General features: G+C 42.3%; 2 protein-coding genes across 2 annotated transcripts; one reads left to right on the top strand and one right to left on the bottom strand.

Annotated features, from left to right (window-relative positions):
- The first annotated feature begins 346 nt into the window (after positions 1-346).
- Positions 347-10,148, top strand: bnip4 (BCL2 interacting protein 4). The gene is made up of 6 exons (XM_015944875.3): positions 347-541; positions 816-987; positions 1,068-1,128; positions 5,920-6,026; positions 8,498-8,647; positions 9,639-10,148. Exons 1-6 carry the CDS (start codon positions 499-501, stop codon positions 9,679-9,681), a joined length of 576 nt encoding a protein of 191 aa, XP_015800361.3. The 5' UTR covers positions 347-498; the 3' UTR covers positions 9,682-10,148.
- Positions 10,149-10,152: 4 nt separating this feature from the next.
- Positions 10,153-17,472, bottom strand: LOC107376002 (protein phosphatase 2, regulatory subunit B, delta). The gene is made up of 10 exons (XM_015944874.3): positions 17,276-17,472; positions 17,009-17,083; positions 14,968-15,065; positions 14,693-14,858; positions 14,503-14,615; positions 14,233-14,410; positions 13,988-14,152; positions 13,702-13,871; positions 11,867-11,958; positions 10,153-11,780 (listed from the first exon to the last, which is right to left on the bottom strand). The coding sequence occupies exons 1-10, from the start codon at positions 17,280-17,282 to the stop codon at positions 11,501-11,503; spliced, it is 1,344 nt and encodes a 447-aa protein (XP_015800360.1). The 5' UTR covers positions 17,283-17,472; the 3' UTR covers positions 10,153-11,500.
- Between the last annotated feature and the right edge of the window lie 1,793 nt (positions 17,473-19,265).

Raw genomic sequence — 19,265 nt, 5'->3', positions numbered from 1 at the left:
ATTTTGTGCTTTTTGAGTTTGTCTTCTTTTTCTTTTATACATCAGATTCCATGGACAAACATGAGTTCATAGAAGTTTTTAATTCTTATCTCAGACTTTTCTTTTGATGGTCTGGTCCCACCGGTACAGAAATTATCGGACACTGGTGAACTTTTGCTGCCACCTGCAGACAAGTGAGTAAAAACCAGTTCAAAGTCTAACTTCAGTATAAAATTAGCAGACGCCACATATTAATTATTATTTCAGTATTAACTATTCAATTAATGTGATATTTCATCTTAAATATATTATAATTAAAGGGTTTCAGATGGACCGCTCGGTGGTGTGCGCATGCGCACTCTCTCGGCCTGGGTGCATTGCTTTCTGAGCCAATCCAAATTTAGATAAACACAATATTACGTCATTGTTATTGTGTCCAAGCTCCAGCTGCTGCTTTCGGGCATTTCGCTTCCGTTAGACCTAATAATAGTGTAAACGTATAACATATTAATCAGCGAAATGTCGCATCGGAAGGACATTGCTTTGGACGAGAGTTTACAAGGTAAAGTTTCTGAAAAACCACGAGAAAAAACTAGCATAAACTAGCTAACGTAACCCTGGCTAAAGGTGGAGAAAAGTGAATGCTAAAAGGTTTAATAGCTTATGAAAAATGAGTGTTGTACAAGATATATGTGAAAAAACACTTCATAGGAGCTTTAGGGGATGAAATGTTCAGATAAAGACAGTGAGTGATGACGTCTGATTATTGTTGTCCTTCAAAGCTGTTTATCTCAACACCCTAATGGCTGACAGGCATGGCGTGTGTTTATTTAAAGGTTCGTGGGTTGAGCTGCACTTTAACGGGACTGGCTCTCAAGGTTCTGGTCATCGGGGAAGCCAAGAACAAATCCCCGGGTCCGTCCAGGAGGGCGACGTGGAGAAAATGCTGCTGGAAGCTCAACGTGAGTCAGGCAGGAACAGCTCCAAGGGAAGCTCTCAGTGTAACAGGTCTGTGAGAAAGGGGGAAGAGCTGTTGGTGTGTAATAGCTAGTTATTCATATAAAGTGTATCTTTTGTCTCAACCACAGCCCTCTGAGACCACAGACCCCCCTTCTACTCTGGAGAGGCTCAGAGGGAAACAGCTCACAGGTCAGTTGCCAACTGTTTTTGACTGAAAGCAGCTGAAGTCCCCCCCAACCGCTAGATGTCGCCAGATGACGTCACGTGTTTATTTACATATTGATGGCGTCATCACGCCACATTGGCGTTCATTTTCCCCATAGCATCTAAAAGATGTATATATATGTATATATATATATATGTGTATATATATGTATATATGTTTATATATATATGTATATATATATATATATATATATATATATATATATATATGTGTATATATATGTATATATATACATATATATATATACATATATATACATCTTGTAGATGCTATGGGGAAAATTAACGCTATCCATGCTACTGCTGTCTATCCAATATATATACATATATATATACATATATATACATCTTTTAGATGCTATGGGGAAAATTAACGCTATCCATGCTACTGCTGTCTATCCATGCTACTGTTCGACTTGTATCTGTAAGTCTTCACCTGTTTGTTAAGCTAATGTAATGGTTACATTGTCTGTATGCACGCTAAGCCGCGCTGCATTTATTTACCCATTTTATCGCATTGCTTAGCTTTGGTCTTCAGCCCATGCTGCTGCTTCACGCTGCCGTTAGCTTCCGCTCACTGAGCTTTGTATGTCGCCGCAGGGCTCCTTCATCCTTGTCAATAAAACCATTTGACATCGAGGAGTGTATTTCTTCATGAAGGAGCCAGATATAAGTCGAACAGTAGCATGGATAGACAGCAGTGTGATGGTTGAGCAGCAGTAATCCAAATGAGAAGCAGCAGTATGTACAGTGAGGGGTCCTCACATGTACGTGACTTCAGGCACGTCTGTGAATACACCTTTTTTCCTCGAGGCTTGATTGCAGCACACCCTAGTGGCCAGTGGTGACCTCTGCACTTTGTTGCTAATCTGTGGGGAATATCTACAAGAAAGTTCTACAGAAAGTAGAAAAGGGTCCTGAGAAATGTCTCTAGGTTTGTTGCTAGGCACTTTTTGGGAAAAAAAAGTCGTTGAGGGGGGTCAAAAAGTCGTTAGGAACAGAGACACAGTCGCTGAGTTGGCAACACTGTCACAGGTTGTTCATAGTTGTTATATTCTCTCTCTCTCTCTCTCTCTCTCTCTCTCTCTCTCTCTCTCTCTCTCTCTCTCTCTCTCTCTCTCTCTCTCTCTCTCTCTCTCTCTCTCTCTCTCACCCCCACACCCCCACACAAACACACACATTGCTTTAACAGTACTAAAGGCAAAGGTGTATTATTAATTGATGTAATCCACCATAGAAGCTTTATTCCCATTGTGCAACCGAATTAAACAAAAATAGGTTTCTGTATGCACGTATTGAACCGTCACCTTATCGTGGTGGAGGAGTTTAAGTGCCCTAATGGTCCTAGGAGCTATGTTGTCTGGGGCACTTTGTGCCCCTGGTAGGGTCTCCCATGACAAATTGGTCTTAGGTGAAGGGTGAGACAAAGAACAGTTCAGAGGATCTTTCGTGGATATACAATCAAAGAGTCGGGGTACCCGGCCCGGAAGGATACCGGGGTCCCACCCTGGAGCCAGGCCTGGGGTTGGGGCCCGTGAGCGAGCACCTGGTGGCCAGGCTTTCGCCCATGGGGCCCGGCCGGGCCCAGCCCGAACCGCATACATGGGCTCATCCAACTATGGACCCACCACCCGCAGGAGGAACATGAAGGGTCCGGTGTAGTGTGGATCGGGTGGCAGACCGAGGCGGGATCCTTGGCGGTCCGATCCTCGGACAACGAAACTGGTTTTTGGGACATGGAACATCACTTCGCTGGTGGGGAAGGAGCAGGAGCTTGTGGCAGAGGTTGAGCGGTACCGGCTAGATATAGTCGGACTCACCTTGACACATAGCATTGGCTCTGGAACCCAAGTCCTTGAGAGGGGTTGGACACTCTCCTTTGCTGGAGTTACTCTGGGTGAGAGGCGGAGGGCTGGTGTTGGCTTTTTGTTAGCCCCAAGACTCTTTGCCTGTGTGTTGGGGTTTACCCCGGGTAGCTTCCCTACGCCTTCGGGTCGGGGAACGGGTCCTGACTGTTGTTTGTGCTTATGGGTCAAATATCAGCTCAGAGTACCCACCCTTTTTGGAGTCCCGGGGTCGAGTGCTAGATAGTGCTCCATCAGGGGACTCCATTGTCCTGCTGGGGGACTTCAATGCTCACGTGGGCAATGACAGCATGACCTGGAGTGGTGTGATTGGGAGGAACGGCCCGCCTAATCTGAGCTCGAGTGGTGTTTCGTTATTGGACTTCTGTGCAAGCCGCAGTTTGGCCATAACAAACACCATGTTCGAACATAAGGATGCCCATTCGTTACACTTGGTACCAGGGCAGCCTAGGTCGCAGGTCGATGACAGACTTTGTAGTTGTATCATCTGACCTGCGGCCGTATGTTTTGGACACCCGAGTGAAGAGAGGAGAGGACTGGAGCTGTCAACTGATCACCACCTGGTGGTGAGTTGGATCAGATGTCAGGGGAAGATGCAGCGTAGACCTGGCAGACCCATACGCATAGTGAGGGTCTGCTGGGAACGCCTGGCAGAAGAACCTGTCAAGACGGTCTTCAACTCCCACCTCCGACAGAGCTTTGACCGCAGTGGGGGACATTGACCCCGAGTGGGCCTTGTTCCACTCTGCGATTGTTGAGGCGGCTGTTGCTAGCTGTGGTCGCTAGGTGGCCGGTGCCAGTCGTGGTGGCAACCCCCGTACCCGCTGGTGGACACCAGAGGTTCGGGGAGCCGTCAGGCTGAAGAAGGAGGCCTACTGGGCGTGGCTGGTCTGTGGGTCTCCGGAGGCAGCTGACAGGTACCAGAGTGTCAAGCAGGGTGCAGCAGTAGTAGTTGCCGAGGCAAAATCTCGGGTGTGGGAGGAATTTGGTGAGGCCATGGAGAAAGACTATCGATCGGCTCCAAAGAGGTTCTGGCAAACTGTCCGGCGCCTCAGGAGAGGAAGGCAGCAACTCGCTCACACTGTTTACAGTGGGGATGGGGAGCTGCTAACGTCAACTGGGGCTATAGTCGCTCGGTGTAAGGAAGACTTTGAGGAGCTCCTCAATCCCACCTACTCGCATTCCGAGGAGGAACCAGAGCCGGGAGACCTGGGGATGGACTGTCCAATCTTGGGGGCAGAAGTTGCTGAGGTAATCAAACAACTACACAGCGGCGGAGCCCTGGGGGCGGATGAGATTCATCCTGGGTATCTCGAGGCTATGGATGTTGTAGGGCTGTCATGGTTGACACGTCTCCGCAACATTGAGTGGTCATCGGGGGCAGTTCCTGTGGAGTGGCAGACCGGGGTGGTGGTCCCCATCTTTTAGAAGGGTGACCTGAGGGTGTGTTCCAACTATAGGGGGATCACACTCCTCAGCCTCCCTGGAAAGGTCTACTCCAAGGTACTGGAGAGGAGGGTCCGATCGATGGTTGAATCTCAGATTGAGGAGGAGTAATGTGGTTTTCGTCCTGGCTGTGGAACTGTGGACCAGCTCTATACCCTTGCAAGGGTGATGGAGGGGGCATGGGAGTTTGCCCAACCAATCCACATGTGTTTTGTGGATTTGGAGAAGGCTTATGACCGTGTCCCCAGGGGCGCCCTGTGGGGGACGCTCCAGGAGTATGGGGTGGGTGGCTTTCTGTTAAGGGCCATTCAGTCCCTTTACCAGAGGAGCTTGAGTTTGGTCCGCATTGCCGGTAGTAAGTCGGACTTGTTCCCGGTGAGGGTTGGACTCCGCCAGGGCTGCCCTTTGTCACCGGTTCTGTTCATTATCTTTATGGACAGAATTTCTAGGCGCACCTGTGGTGTGGAGTGTGTCGAGTTTGGTGGCAGGAGAATCTCGTCTCTGCTTTTTGTGGATGATGTGGTCTTCCTAGCTTCATCCAGCTCTGACCTTCAGCTCCTGCTGGGTAGGTTCGCGGCCGAGTGTGAAGCGGCTGGGATGAGGATCAGCACCTCCAAATCTGAGACCATGGTTCTCGACCGGAAAAGGGTGGCTTGCCAACTCCGGGTCAGGGGAGAGGTCCTACCTCAAGTGGAGGAGCTTAAGTATCTCGGGGTCTTGTTCACGAGTGAGGGTAGGAGGGATCGGGAGATCGACAGACGGATTGGTTCAGCGTCTGCAGTGATGCGGACGCTGAGTCGATCTCTCATGGTGAAGAGGGAGCTGAGCCCGAAAGCCAGGCTCTCGATTTACCGGTCGATCTACGTCCCAATCCTCACCTATGGTCATGAGCTTTGGGTAATGACCGAAAGAACAAGATTGCGGATACAAGCGGCTGAAATGAGTTTCCTCCGTAGGGTGGCCGGGCTCAGCCTTAGAGATAGGGTGAGGAGCTCAGACATTTGGGAGGGACTCGGAGTAGAACCGCTGCTCCTCCGGATCGAAAGGAGTCAGTTGAGGTGGTTTGGACATCTGGTCAGGATGCCTCCTGGACGCCTCCCTGGGGAGGTGTTTCGGGCATGTCCTGCCAGCAGAAGGTCCCCGGGTCAACCCAGGACACGTTGGAGAGGTTACATCTCCAATCTGGTCCGGGAACGCCTTGGGGTCCTGTCGGAGGAGCTGGTGGAGGTGGCCGGGGACAGGACGGGGTGGAGCTCCGTAGTTGGGATGCTGCCCCCAGACCCGGATAAGCGGAGGAAGACGATGACGACGACGAATACGACTACGTATAGTTTTTGACAATTCTTTGTTGATGTCTCTCAGCATTCAAACATTCAAATTATCATTGGAAGCCAAGCTTTGGTGCTGACAGCCCTTGATCTTCCTCCATTTTTTTCTTTTTCAGTCTGATGAAGACTTCCAAGAGAGAAGATGGGAAGTCGAAAACCTAATGAAGAAAAATGCTGACTGGATCTGGGACTGGTCCAGTCGACCTGAGAACAGTCCACCCAAGTAAAAAAAAAAACAACTAAAGATTTTTATTTAAGATACTAAGGGTGGATTGCACCAACAAGGTTTAATTTAAACTAAGATTATCACTCATCAGTGATTAGTAAAAGTAGATTTAAAATAACTTAAATCAAGTTTAAAATTAAGCAGGGCTGTTTGCATACTTAAAATTAATCACAGTTTAGTTAAACTATGTTTACATTTTTAAACTGTGCTTAAACCGATTTAAATAAAGGTGAGTGGATTTCAAAATAAAATCTACCAATTAAACAGGCTACGTTATTAAACTATAAACATCAGAAGCGTGTTGTTAAAACCTCTTTAAAATGTAACAGACGTTGGATTGAAAACCCTCCTCCTCTCTGCTCTTCCCACCCAGTGAGTTACTGTGTCATGTTTGGTGCATATATCAGCATTTGCTTAAAGAGCAAGTCACCTCTTACAAGAAGCGTACTTCACTCCCACTTCATGTTTGAAAAATGCAACAAATGCTGTTGCCTAGCAGACCGAGAGGGTGGAGCCACTAACAAATACACACACTCACGACATTGTGACATCATAATGTACCAGTTTACATCATAGCATACCTCTTAGCCAATAGCGGTGGCAGATTTAAATTCAAATCCAGTGCAGAGTTTTTACTTGACAACGGCACAACACTGACAGTTTCAGGCAGAAAATTTAAATTGTAACTAAAATGCACTAAAGTGCAAAACTATTGATTACACGTGTCTGCAGCATGATTAGACACACATTTATATAGTTTATCAGAAAAAAATAGTTGATTTGGGGGTGACTTGCTCTTTAAAGAGCAAGTCACCTCTTACAAGAAGCATACTTCACTCCCACTTCATGTTTGAAAAATGCAACAAATGCTGTTGCCTAGCATACCGAGAGGGTGGAGCCACTAACAAATACACACACTCACGACATTGTGACATCATAATGTACCAGTTTACATCATAGCATACCTCTTAGCCAATAGCAGTGGCAGATTTAAATTCAAATGCAGTAAAGAGTTTTTACCTGACAACGGCACAACACTGACAGTTTCAGGCAGAAAATTTAAATTTTAACTAAAATGCACTAAAGTGCTAAACTATTGAATACACGTGTTTGCAACACGATTAGACATGCATTTATATGGTTTATCAGAAAAAAATAGTTGATTTGGGGGTGACTTGCTCTTTAAAAAGCAAGTTTATTTATATATTTGCGTAGTTTCTCTGCTCCTCCTTTGCATTTTCTCTCCATCTCAGAAGATCCAAAAAGATCATATTAGCTTACCTAATAGCTAAGCTAGCTCCACACACAGCTAAATGGTCCCTTTGACAGGGAGCAGGTGTCTCATGCAATGATTGGACCAGCTCTGTGTCAGCGAAGGAGACAACGAGCTGCAAACTTGCACATCTTTCCAAATGAATGAACCTGAGGTTCGGGAACAAATTGTTGCATTGCAGCTGACTTTTTTTTTTTGCCAAACACAAGCAGGACCAAAGCGTGACTGACCCAACCCAAATATTATTCAGGCCGCTTGTTTTATGGGTCGATCAGAACAATGTGTACATTTTAAATAAATAAATATGAAAAAAAGAAACTCTAGTGTCAGCCCATGATCAAGCAGAGACTGCAACTGGATAATAGTTTTAGTGAAATGACACCTGACTTAAAAAGAAAAGCGACGTAAAAAAACAGCTCTAAAGTAGATTATGATTTGGTAAACCAGTAACTAACCAAAAGTTAATCTTTATCATAAAACTCAAGTGGACTTGGGTTTCTTAATTTACTTTGAGGAACGTCACCCTTTTGCTAGATTTACCTCAAAAATACAGCCACGGCTAAAGTTAAACCTCCTTATTAGCTGGTTTAATATTATTTCTAGATCATAGTTTAAATTTGGGTTCAAAGTTCTGGTGCAACAGATTTAAATTAAAACTTGGTTTAGTGGGGAAATTAAACTGGGTTAAAAAGAGTAGTTTAAATATAATCTTAATATTAAACTATGTTTGAAGTTTTGTGCAACAGAATTTAAACTCAAACCATGATTTAATCCAAGTTTAAAGTTAAACCTTGTTGGTGCAATCCACCCTTTTATTGTCGAATTCTTCACACGCACTTGACATAAAAAGGACTCAAAATTATGTTTCTCACTAGTCCTGGTGCAAACAAGGCACAAAAATGTGACAGGACATAAAAACACACAAGATACGGTGCAGTGGTTAAAAAAAACATTTTGTAGGGCAGAAATGTTGATCAAAGGAATGCCAGCAAAACATAAGTTTATTTTAATCAGAACAGATGAACCCAGAAGCACTAACCTTTATTAGATTCATGACATGTCTGTCATGCCAACGTTTTCTTTATTTTTTTATTTTGTTACATTTTAAGACTCTGTGTTAGAATGACATTAAGCTGGAGCTCACTGATCTTTAATCTATTCAAAAGCAGTGAAATATTAATGTGCTCCTCTGCAGGGAGTTCCTGCTCAAGTACCCCAAGCGCTCAACCTCTCTCAGCATAAGAAACACCAGCGTCATGAAGAAAGGAGGCCTCCTTTCTGCTGATTTTCTCACGCTTTTCCTTCCTTCGTTAATCATTTCTCACATACTTGCTATTGGCTTAGGGTGAGTAACTGGAATTAATGTCTAATTCTGGGAAATGTCCTTAAAAATTAAAAGCACACAATGTTTTTGACTTCATATGTCCAAGCCTGCAAAGGTGGTCTAAAGTGCTGTACACAGCATAATACAACAATAAACAGAATAAAAACAGTACAATAACATGAGAAATCAGGCATTAGGTCATTGCCCTTGTGAAGCTTTTTATTAAAAGCCAAAGTGTAAAAATAAGTCCAGTTGACGCTTAACTAATTGCAGTGACGGTGCTTGCCTAATGGCCAGCCGCAGACTGTTCTAGAACGTCGTAGCCTTCACCGATCACCCCTTGTTTTACTGATGATCTGAGTAACAGGGAGCAATTCTTGCCCAGCTGACTGAAGTGCACTAGATGGAGTGTGTATGTTTAGTGGAGCTGTTAGATACGGAGGACTACTGCCATGCAAAGCCTTGTAAACAGAGGCTAAATTTTTAAACTTGGCCCAGTAAAACACACTGGAAGCCAATGCAAATCTGCCAGGACAGGGGTGATGGACTCCCGTTTCTCTGTCTCCGTCAAAAACCTTGCCGCAGAATTTGGAGCAATTTGCAGCCTTGCAGCAGAATACTGGGTCACTCCGCATACAACAAATTCAAATAATCCAGCCTAGATGTAACAAAAGCATGGATTACGTTTTCCAAGTGCACTCAGGACAACGACCTAAGAGTCGGCACTACTGGGAGAAGCTCGATCTAACATAAACTCAATAATAACTTTCATCAGTTTAAAATAATGTCCAAAAACATAGTTGTGACTTAATTCATTCAGATTTGTAAAAAAAACGTGTTTCTTTTGGAAATATTTGCCTATTATCTGAAGTGATGTCAGAAAAGCACTATTTCAACATAAGCCTGATTATTTCATGTGACTCAAATTTTAAAGCAATAAGACATTATATGTTGTGTTTATTCTGAGTTTAAAATATTTCTGATGTAATGTTATTTGTTACTCTTTTTGCAGGATATATATTGGGAGGCGCCTGACAACCCACAACACCTTCTAATCTGGGTGGCGGTTGTGTTCGCACACCTGTTTGGCATGCCTTAATATGGGACCTTGTGGAGATTGAGGAAGTTGTGGCCATGTGACACCCAGTGTAGTCTGTGTGCCATCAGAGTGGCGAGCTGAGGATCTCTCATTGCTGTCACAATAGTGACCAATCCACTGCTCCTCGCTGTAGCTCCAAACCATTTAGCTGCTTATCTGCATGATTCATCATCCCTGAAATCAGCTCTGAGACGTTACATTAAATTATTTAAATCAGCAGTGTAATAAGATCTTTTTGTAGCTTTAAATGTGTGTAAATGTTATTTTCTTAGGGTGCAAGTCATCTAATCAGACTGCATACTTGTACATTAGCAAATTGTGATTAGATTAGCACACATTTAGTGCATTTAATCATAAATCATAACCCTATGTGACTGATAGGGTTATAGTCTGAAATCATTTAATAAAGTAAATAAAAACTCATGAACACAATTAAAATTTTATTGAACTTTGGTCAAAATAATAAACAAGTGAATACATTGCCACCATGTTGGGGATCAATGGACAAAGACAGTGCATTTATTATGTGTGTTTTACCGTCATCAGTATGGTGTTGTCAACACGCATGTCTGCATTGACAACTACAAAGATCCACATGTGTCATATGCAATTAAGGTGGCATCCCTAATAAATGAAAAAGGGCACCATGTATGAGGCCTATTTCCTACTCGTTACAAGAATCGGAGGCACTCTACATCACATAAAACCGTATGCATGATGTGCAATTTTCCTTTTTCTGTGTTATAGACAGCCACATGTAGCAGCAGTGTATGAGGACTATAAAATAGGATTTACAAATAATGCACATGAGGTTCATAAAACGTCTGGGGACATAACTCGTAGCTGTCACTGATAGAAGTAGGTATTAAGGCTGCAGATTCCCTTTGTCCTGTCCTGGACTCCCGTCCTGTGCCTTTCAGTCTCCAGCCTGCATCCTTTAACATTGCCATCATAATCTCTGATCATCAATGCTTGTGGTTCTCATACCGATTGCCCCAAAGTGACAAATTAGCTTGAGATCTGCTCAAGACAGTGGTGTGACTGGACTTTTTTTCTCCACCTCTCTACAGCATAAAAAAACATGCAAAGCAATAAACATGTTTTTAATACCATACTTCTAAATTTAAAAACACATCTGTAGTTTTAGTTTATTTTATTATGTGGATGACAAGGTGTACTTGAGTAGATAGTCAGTGAAATGATGTCACTGTATTAAATGGGATAAAATAAGGGAAAAGAAACAAGTCCACTTTCCAAATTCACGGCCTCCTCCACCGTTAGTTTGGCCCGAAGACAGGGGCCAATGGGGGAATGTTACAGTTGGGTTTATTGGCCGTCAATCCGTGCTTCACAGGACCCAAAATCTCTGAAAGATGGATACAACCTTGACAAGACGTCATTGTAAGGACTCCCAAGAGTTCTGTTGTTAAATTGTGAAATGAAGGCTTAAAATGTCAACACAAACACCAACGTTCAAGAGTTTGACCTCTGGGGCGTGCCATTCCGACAATTAGACCCCGAAATGGGCTTTCTGGGTCGAGGGGGGGGGGGGGCGTGTTGATTGCCCTGGTGCCAAAGGCAAAAAACAACCTAAGCTCAGACTCAAAATAAAACAGGCCTATGGATCAACCTCCTGTGGCAAAAAAAGTAGACGCGTGCTTTCAAATTCTTCACCAGGAGGACAACAAGGCTGTTTCTTCTTATACAGATAGACAAGTAGTAGGCTTAACTACACAGGTATGGTGAAAGCCCTATCCTCTGGAGCCCCAAATCTTTTAGTTGATTTTGTCCTGGAAAATGTACAAGTTGTTGGTGGCTGCCACAGCTATCACGTTTTCTTTGGGGTGCCAGGCAGTGTGGAGGATCTTCTTGTTGAAGTCCAGGCTGTCCACGCTGATCTCGTCCTTCTTCCTCTTGCCGCCGGTGGACACTTTGCGCGGTTTGAGCGTAGCCCGTGGTTTGCTGCTCTCCCGGGATGCCTCCAGTGTGATATCCCGCCTGGTATTGCGGTCGAACATTCGGAAGAAGTTGTTGTAAGAGCCGGTCATGATGGCGCTAATGGAGAAAGAAAGGAGGAACATGACGTTAAATAAACGGATCTGACAGGTTGAGGACCCAGGAAGACGGTGCTGAACACTTACCTGTCGCTACCGTTCCAACAGCACTCAAACTTGTCAAAGATGCAGTCGTTCTCATACAAAGAGCAGAGTTTACTGCGAAGGTATTCATGGACCTGGAACCACAAATAACGAATTAATGACATTTGCTGTTTGAGGCAAATGCTTTCAGACAAATCATCCCCGAATCAGACAGCAACACTTAAGCGTTTTTAACACTAAGCTTTCAGACTGGCTCCAGAGGTTCTTGAGCCAGAAACTTCACCAACTTCATATTCGTGTAGCCCTCTGCTGACCAGAAACTGTGGTTCGAGTAGGAACACCGGTGGGAGGTCTCTACCTGCTTTACGGCAATAGCGTTTACTGTGCCGGTGGCTAATATAAAGGCTAGCAGTTAGCTTTGTCCAAAAAAAAAAAAAAAAAAAGCCAGAGAACAAGAATTTACATTTTTGTTGTCATCATGATGGTAATGGAAAGAAGGGAGTAATGTCCTTGGAGGCAAGGCAAAGTACCAGAGTGAAAACTGACACAGCCGACACTCATTTGAGAGAGTTAAAGGAGGCTACCAAATCACGGACTGATGGCGACCTGGCTTTGTTGCTACTGAACTTGCAAGTAATAATATTTTTTGTCCACCAGTGTGGATCTTTTTACTTCATGGCTTATTTAGTATCAGTTGGCTCATGCTATTGTTGGCTTGTTGTTAGCTACAGCAGGCTGCTGCAGGGTTGTTTACAACAGTTGTAATACTACTTTCAGCCAGGAGGGAGAATTGGGGAAATTACTAAGTGTTGGTTTTAGAAACAGTAGGTAGGAAAGGGCGATATGGCAGTAACAATATATTCTTTTCGTCCGTTTCTACATGTCAAAATGACTCTTTTGTCACAATCTCACATGCCAAGTGAATTGCAGCAAAACAAACAATTCTTAAGAGCATAGAATGCCATTTAAATAACATTTAATGTTCAAAATGTATTTAAATAAGTGCAGAATATCTCAAATCATTTTTATGTTGTTAGGATTCTTTTTCCAAACAATGCAAAACAAAAACGATCATAAGATGAATACAATTTAAGATGTTTTGAATAAAAGAGAAGCTAAATGTGATGGAAACACCCCATTTAAAATTGTTTGAAATGAAGGGAAAAATGTAAAAACAGAAATAACATTTCTTCCTGCTTTCCTGATTCTTTTTTCATGTATTTTTTTGCTCATAGAAGTTAAGTGTTGCTTCAGGAGTGAATAGCTGCAGGTAAAATGATGCTCTGATGTGTTTTTTGTTGATAATATTATAATAAGGTTGGAGGTCTATTCAATTTCTTTCCCTTTTGTTGAGGTATGCCCAGATCAGCTGATCCACGTGGGTCTGACCCAGCGTAGTGCGCACCGACAGCATGGAGCGAGAGGGAGGGAGGAGCTGGTTTCAGACTAGATAAATTAATGAACGGGGGAAAAAACGCTGAAATTTGCAAGGCCTATGATGGAAAATATTTCAAACAAAATCAAAGGAGACGTCTAAAAGGTTTGGATGCCTGTGTGTTAATCATGCGTTAAAATAACAGACAGCATTTAAGGGAATTTGTGAGCCATTACCACAAATACAACTTCACTCTCACCCTGCATATTTACTTAAACCCAGACCAGGTCCGTATAACTGACGCAACGCTCCGAGCTGCAGCCGCTACTGTGTTCATTCAAAACGAACGCTGACTGACAACATTTGTTCAGAATGGACGATGAGTCAAAATCTCTACCGGTGGCTAAATTTATATCATATCAACCGTGTACCGGTTACACCGTGCAGTACGAACGGTAGGTTTAATTTCCCTAAAAAAAGAAGATGACATCAGTTTATTCACCTGATACGTCTCCACTGGCCTATTCTCCATGTTCAGGTCCCAAACTTTGACTGAGAGGTAGTCACGTGTCATCATATAGCGTCCGCTGTGACTGAACTTCACGTCTGAGATGGAGGAGATGATCTCTGAGAAAAAGGACCGGCTGCTCGGATCCTCAGGTTCCTCAAAGACTAAAAATAAACACGCACACAAAAACATATCCATCACAGGCATTCCGAGTTCACAGAAAAATCTAAAAATAAACCCAAATCAGTTTCATACAGAAGATGACCGTGGAGGCACTTACACTTCGAGTGCCTATCGCAGAGCGCTGCTGCTCGCATGTCACACAGGCGAATGGTGCCTTTGCTACTGCTGTACACAAATACATTGCATTGGTGTGGATGGCACTCAGCAGCTGTGATTACTTCTGTCAGTTCCTCCATGTTGGCGGGCTTGATGTCTACAATATCTGGGAACACACGTTAAGTAACGGGCCGACTCGAGTTTGATTACAACAGAGATAAAGAGACGTGAAAATAAAAAGGATACTAAAACTTCTGTCTGTGATTTCCAAGTGCCATAGATTTATTCTTAGGTCATCTGCAGAGAGGTAAGTTTCGTGATCACTATTTACAGAAATGGAATTAATGTGATAGGTGTGCGCGTTTGCAAAGATCCTCCGAGGGCTTGCTTCTACCATGAGATCCATTGGCATCAGCACCGGTACCTGCAACGTAGAACACACGCTCCTCATTTAAGTTACATAACTGATCTTGTTTAAAAGGAATCGGGGCAGATCTCGGGTGTGGCTTCACCTACCCGTAAGGAGGTGATTCTAAAGGGATCTCTGAGTCGCCCATCCTCATCTTTCAGGTTGTAACCTTCTGCTCGTTTATCTCTTTCACTTATTTTCCACAATTTGATAGTTTTATCTGGCAGGGACCAAATGTTACAGGTAAAGGTTTGTTTCCTGTCTGTAAAAATTAGAGACGACAGCAGAAACTCTTACCGTTTGTTGAAAGTAGAAAGTGAGCAGCATTTTGTTGGGGTAGCCATCTTATTTTATTTATTTTTTCTTCGATTTCTAAACTTTTCAAATAGTCAAACTCTGGCTCGTGACTTTGAAAAGTGCTATAGACGTTATATTCCCCACGCAGGTGTGGACGATTCTTAGACTGAAAGAAAGAAACAAGGAATATAGAGAATATGAGTCACTAAGTACAAACATCTGTATGCAGCTACCCCCCCCCCATGAATCATTTTATCGTCACGAACAGATCTTACCTCCTGTTCATGTTGAAATATCACTACTCGTCCTCCTTTGTCTCCAGTTGCAAGTAATTCTCCAGAATAGTTGAACTCAACAGTTGAGATTATGTCGGCTGCAAAACAAAGACCTCACTTTGAATCATGCGGGTGACTTATTAAACGTCCAGATGCATCTACTCTGATGAAACCACTCATTTTGAAGCTGAAATTGCAGTAGCTGAAGCTACTCCTCTGCACGCAGGCCCAGCATTTAACTATGTTTGCACGAGAAGCAGATGAACAGGTTAAAAAGCACAGAAAACAGAGCTTCTGTGTCATTGACTGAAAGATAAAGACTCCTAATCTTCTGTTTATGCAGCTACTAAGGTCACCAAATAACCGCAGCAACATTCTCCACTGATTTGATCTGACACAACACAAGATCAACTCTAATGCAGCAATAATTTACACAACTGCACAAAGTCCCTTTCAAAATTACAGGAGCATTGTTCTGACTAGGCAAAGTTGAACTTCAAATGTCTGAAACTAACAATCTGGATACTTTACATGAAAGGGAAATAGACACAATGAAGGGAATTACAATAAAGTCAAAGTCTAACGGTGCACACCTCTGAACCTAAACTTGCTTCTACCATTTATTTCCATTTTTATTGAAACGATGCACCTTTCTTTCCCCCCTCAATATCCACAGGACACATTTTCCACTGTCCTAATGGGTGTGACCCTGCAAGGAAAGTTGACCATTGAGCAGGGTTGATGGTTTATCCCTCGGGTCCATGTGGCAGGGGTGAGGAGTGAGCACCACCTCACCCCTGCCATGTGGACCTCAAGGGATAAACCATCAACCCTGCTCAATGGTCAACTTTCCTCACGGGGTCACCCATAAAGACAGTGAGAGGGTTAATATTTATGACCAGAATGATACAGCTATCTAAAAAAAGAGGTAATGAGGAAAATGCCTAATATAAATAAATAAATAGATAGAATAGACCAGGACAGACAGACATTTCTTCACAACATATCTGTAATCTACTTTTTGTTTGTTTATACATTTCAGGGAAACTGTTGCTCGCCTTTGACATAAAGCTATGCCTACTAGTTTGGTTAGGCAGACAACCCAAAATAACAGTTTATATCACCTATTTTATCCAAACATCACAAAAATTATAACAAAAAAAAAACAAGGAAGGAAAATCTAGTTGCAAGCAGAGGATTTCTGCAGAAATGTTCACAGAGCAGTTAGGCAATTCACTTTTTTGTTCCTTCAACAAAGCTTATGTACACTGTGGAAGAGTGTGTTAATTTGATTGATATTAACATTATGTGTGTGCATTCCAACACAAGTAACTATCCACACATGATTATCTCAATTGTTGGTTCTAATATTTTCATATTTAACAGTACATTTATTTTCAGTAGAGGTGATCTCCATATTAAGTTTCAACTTATTTCAACTCAATGTTTCAAAAACTATTTAATGGTTTTATAAAGTTTTCCTAAATCAATGAAGGCATTTTAGACCTGTATTTTCAATCAGCAAAAATGATGTTCAAGATACAAATTAGTTTAATTCTGATTAATAAACTGTTATTTTGACAAGAAAGAATGCTATTGATGTATTTAAATAAAGGACAATAGCTAAGGCATGATTAAATGTTACAACGGCATGCCACTTTCGCTCAAGTATGTGAAATGAGGAGGAATTGAGATTTAGTTGTCTTCTAATCTTCTGGTAACATATCGGACACAGGCAGCCTGAATAAAACACAAATAAAAACAAGCCATGATGTCACGTTACAATTTATGGACGTGGATTTACGTCATGGCCACAGACGCTCCCCTTTAATAGTTTAGCTTCTACTTAGCATGCAGCTAGCTTAGAGGGTAAGGGCGTTTGCGCAGCTGCTCCACAAACAGACTCACTACAAACATCTGTCTTGTACAACCCCCCTTCCTCCTGCGTCCTTGTATGCTTAACGGGGAAGACCACAGAGCTCCACCATCATCACCCAAGGCTTTAGCGTAGCCGCCGACCGAGCTAACGTTAGCTACATACCTTCCGCAACATCTTCATCTATCGCTCCTTTCACTTGAGAGAAACACCACTGGAAGTCATTTCCGCCTGCAATTCCTGTAAAAGAACACGACGTTAGTTCGGCTCAGGTTGGCCTCGGCGATGGGATGACCTGACAGGGACACAGTTTGACAACTTAGCCCCGCATAGCTAACGTCGGTTTGGCTAACTTGCAGATTCAGGCCATCACACACACACACACCAAGAAGAGAAGGTGGATCCCTTTCCTCCCTTCAAAAACTATCTTACCCGCCATTGCTTCATTTAGCAGCTCTGGTTGTACACAGCTTCCGATACCCCTATCAAACAATGCGGCTTGCTCAGGGACACAGATAACATCCACATTCAGTGTGAAGACTCGGGCTCTGATCTGTCAAGACCACGGAAATTATCCGTGATTTTTTTCCCTCTTCCAAAATGGCGCACAGTACATGGACAAATGACGTCATGCACACATGCCACATCCTGGCTCCATCCATCCATCCTCCTGTGCATCACTTTTTTAAAAACACGTTTAGTCTGACGCTCCGCTTTAGTTGACTGAATTACACTTTAACGCCTGCTTGTCACGTCCTTATAAACACAGTTATCTCAGATGAATGGGACAAACACCTCACGGAGTTTAAATCTTATTTTATTCAAAGTCAGTTGTAAATTTAAAGAAATGCAAAACAAATCAAGATGACTTCACAAAGCTGTTGTATTTTCTTAATATAAAATGTATAATATAATGATTAAATGTACAAATAGGACAAATACCATCATTTTTTGGGAAATTATACAGTATATTATTAAAATAGTTTCAGTTTTATTAAATATAAAGTACTGTATTGAGAAAAAAATCACACTTTATGTGTGTGACAGAGCTGACTATTTTTATTTTATTGTCAAATACTGACATTTAGTGGTCAAATGATATAACAGCAGCTAATAAATTCGTAGGGTGCTCCACACACTCTTTTTGTGTACTTTTTAACTATTTGTAAAATCCATGCAAACAAGTGCAATAATTTTATTTTCAATAGAAAGAAACAATACGCTGAAATCACAATTATGTGGCTTATTCTTATATGTTTGGTCTTAAGCCATGGGGGCATTTACCTGAGAGCAATTATGATTTGAATAACCAACAGCGAGTAAAATAACATAATTTTGATTATTTTTGTTATTAGACAAATTATAATCACACGGAAGCAATACAGAAGTATGCTTAATTATTGATGACTGCAGATCTTCTCAACAAAATCACGAAGAAAGGTGATTTTTCTTAAAAAGATGTGTTGCAACTGGGTCTAAAAACTTTACATTTTGCAGATCATGCCCAAGATTTCACATTTCTATTTCTGATTAAGCATGTTTATTCATGTACAAAAACCAGTAGGTGCTTTGAAAGATGATTTTGGCGCTTTGAGCCTTGGCCAAGAAAATCTTTCTTCTGCATCTTGGTGCCTCCATATCATGCCCTTATTTAACTGTATTTTCTCTTTTGATACGCATTCTTTCCCCTCCGGTCCTTGTTGCTGTCTTTCTCATTCCACATTAGAAAAATCAAAGCAGGGTTACAGAGGTCATTTTTATTCAGATCTGGTGGAGCTGAGCTTTTGGATTCACACAAACTTAGTTGTGTGTGGATAAAACAGTGCTAAAACAAACTCATTACAGAAGAAGAAAGAAAATGTAAATGAATTAAATGTTTTTGCAAAAAGAATTTTTATTGATTGCATTTATAACAGAAGCTTTTCTTTGAATGACAGGGTTAGTACAAGTCTCTAATGATGATTTTTCCTTTAAAGATGTGGTTTGCTTGTTTATTCAATATATTTGCAGTGTTATCTAGTGTAAATCAATACTTTATGAGTTATTAAAAATGCTATGCTGCTGCTGTTCTGAGATGCAGAAGTTTGCTGGTGTAGAGGTGGGCTGAAAACAGCAGGATTACTCATTGTTATTAATGATATGCACACACCTTGCTTCTGATTGGCTAACAGAACACGTTCAGCCATGTTGCAAAGTTACTACCACCAAGACAATCTCTGCTATCTCTCCGCATTGCAAATAAAGCCTCCCTGTGGGTAGGTGTGAGCCAAGATGGACGAGGCCATGAACACAAATTCACAGTGTGACATCACAGTGTGTTGATTATCAAATCCTAGCATTCCACCATCTATTTCCTGTCCAAAGCTAATGCAGGAGCTAGGTGTAGAAGACTGTTTTCATGTTCAGATGGCATTAAAAACTC

Source organism: Nothobranchius furzeri, chromosome 12 (assembly GCF_043380555.1).
Source record: "Nothobranchius furzeri strain GRZ-AD chromosome 12, NfurGRZ-RIMD1, whole genome shotgun sequence".
Lineage (NCBI taxonomy): Eukaryota > Metazoa > Chordata > Actinopteri > Cyprinodontiformes > Nothobranchiidae > Nothobranchius > Nothobranchius furzeri.
This window is presented reverse-complemented; position numbering and strand designations above follow the sequence as displayed.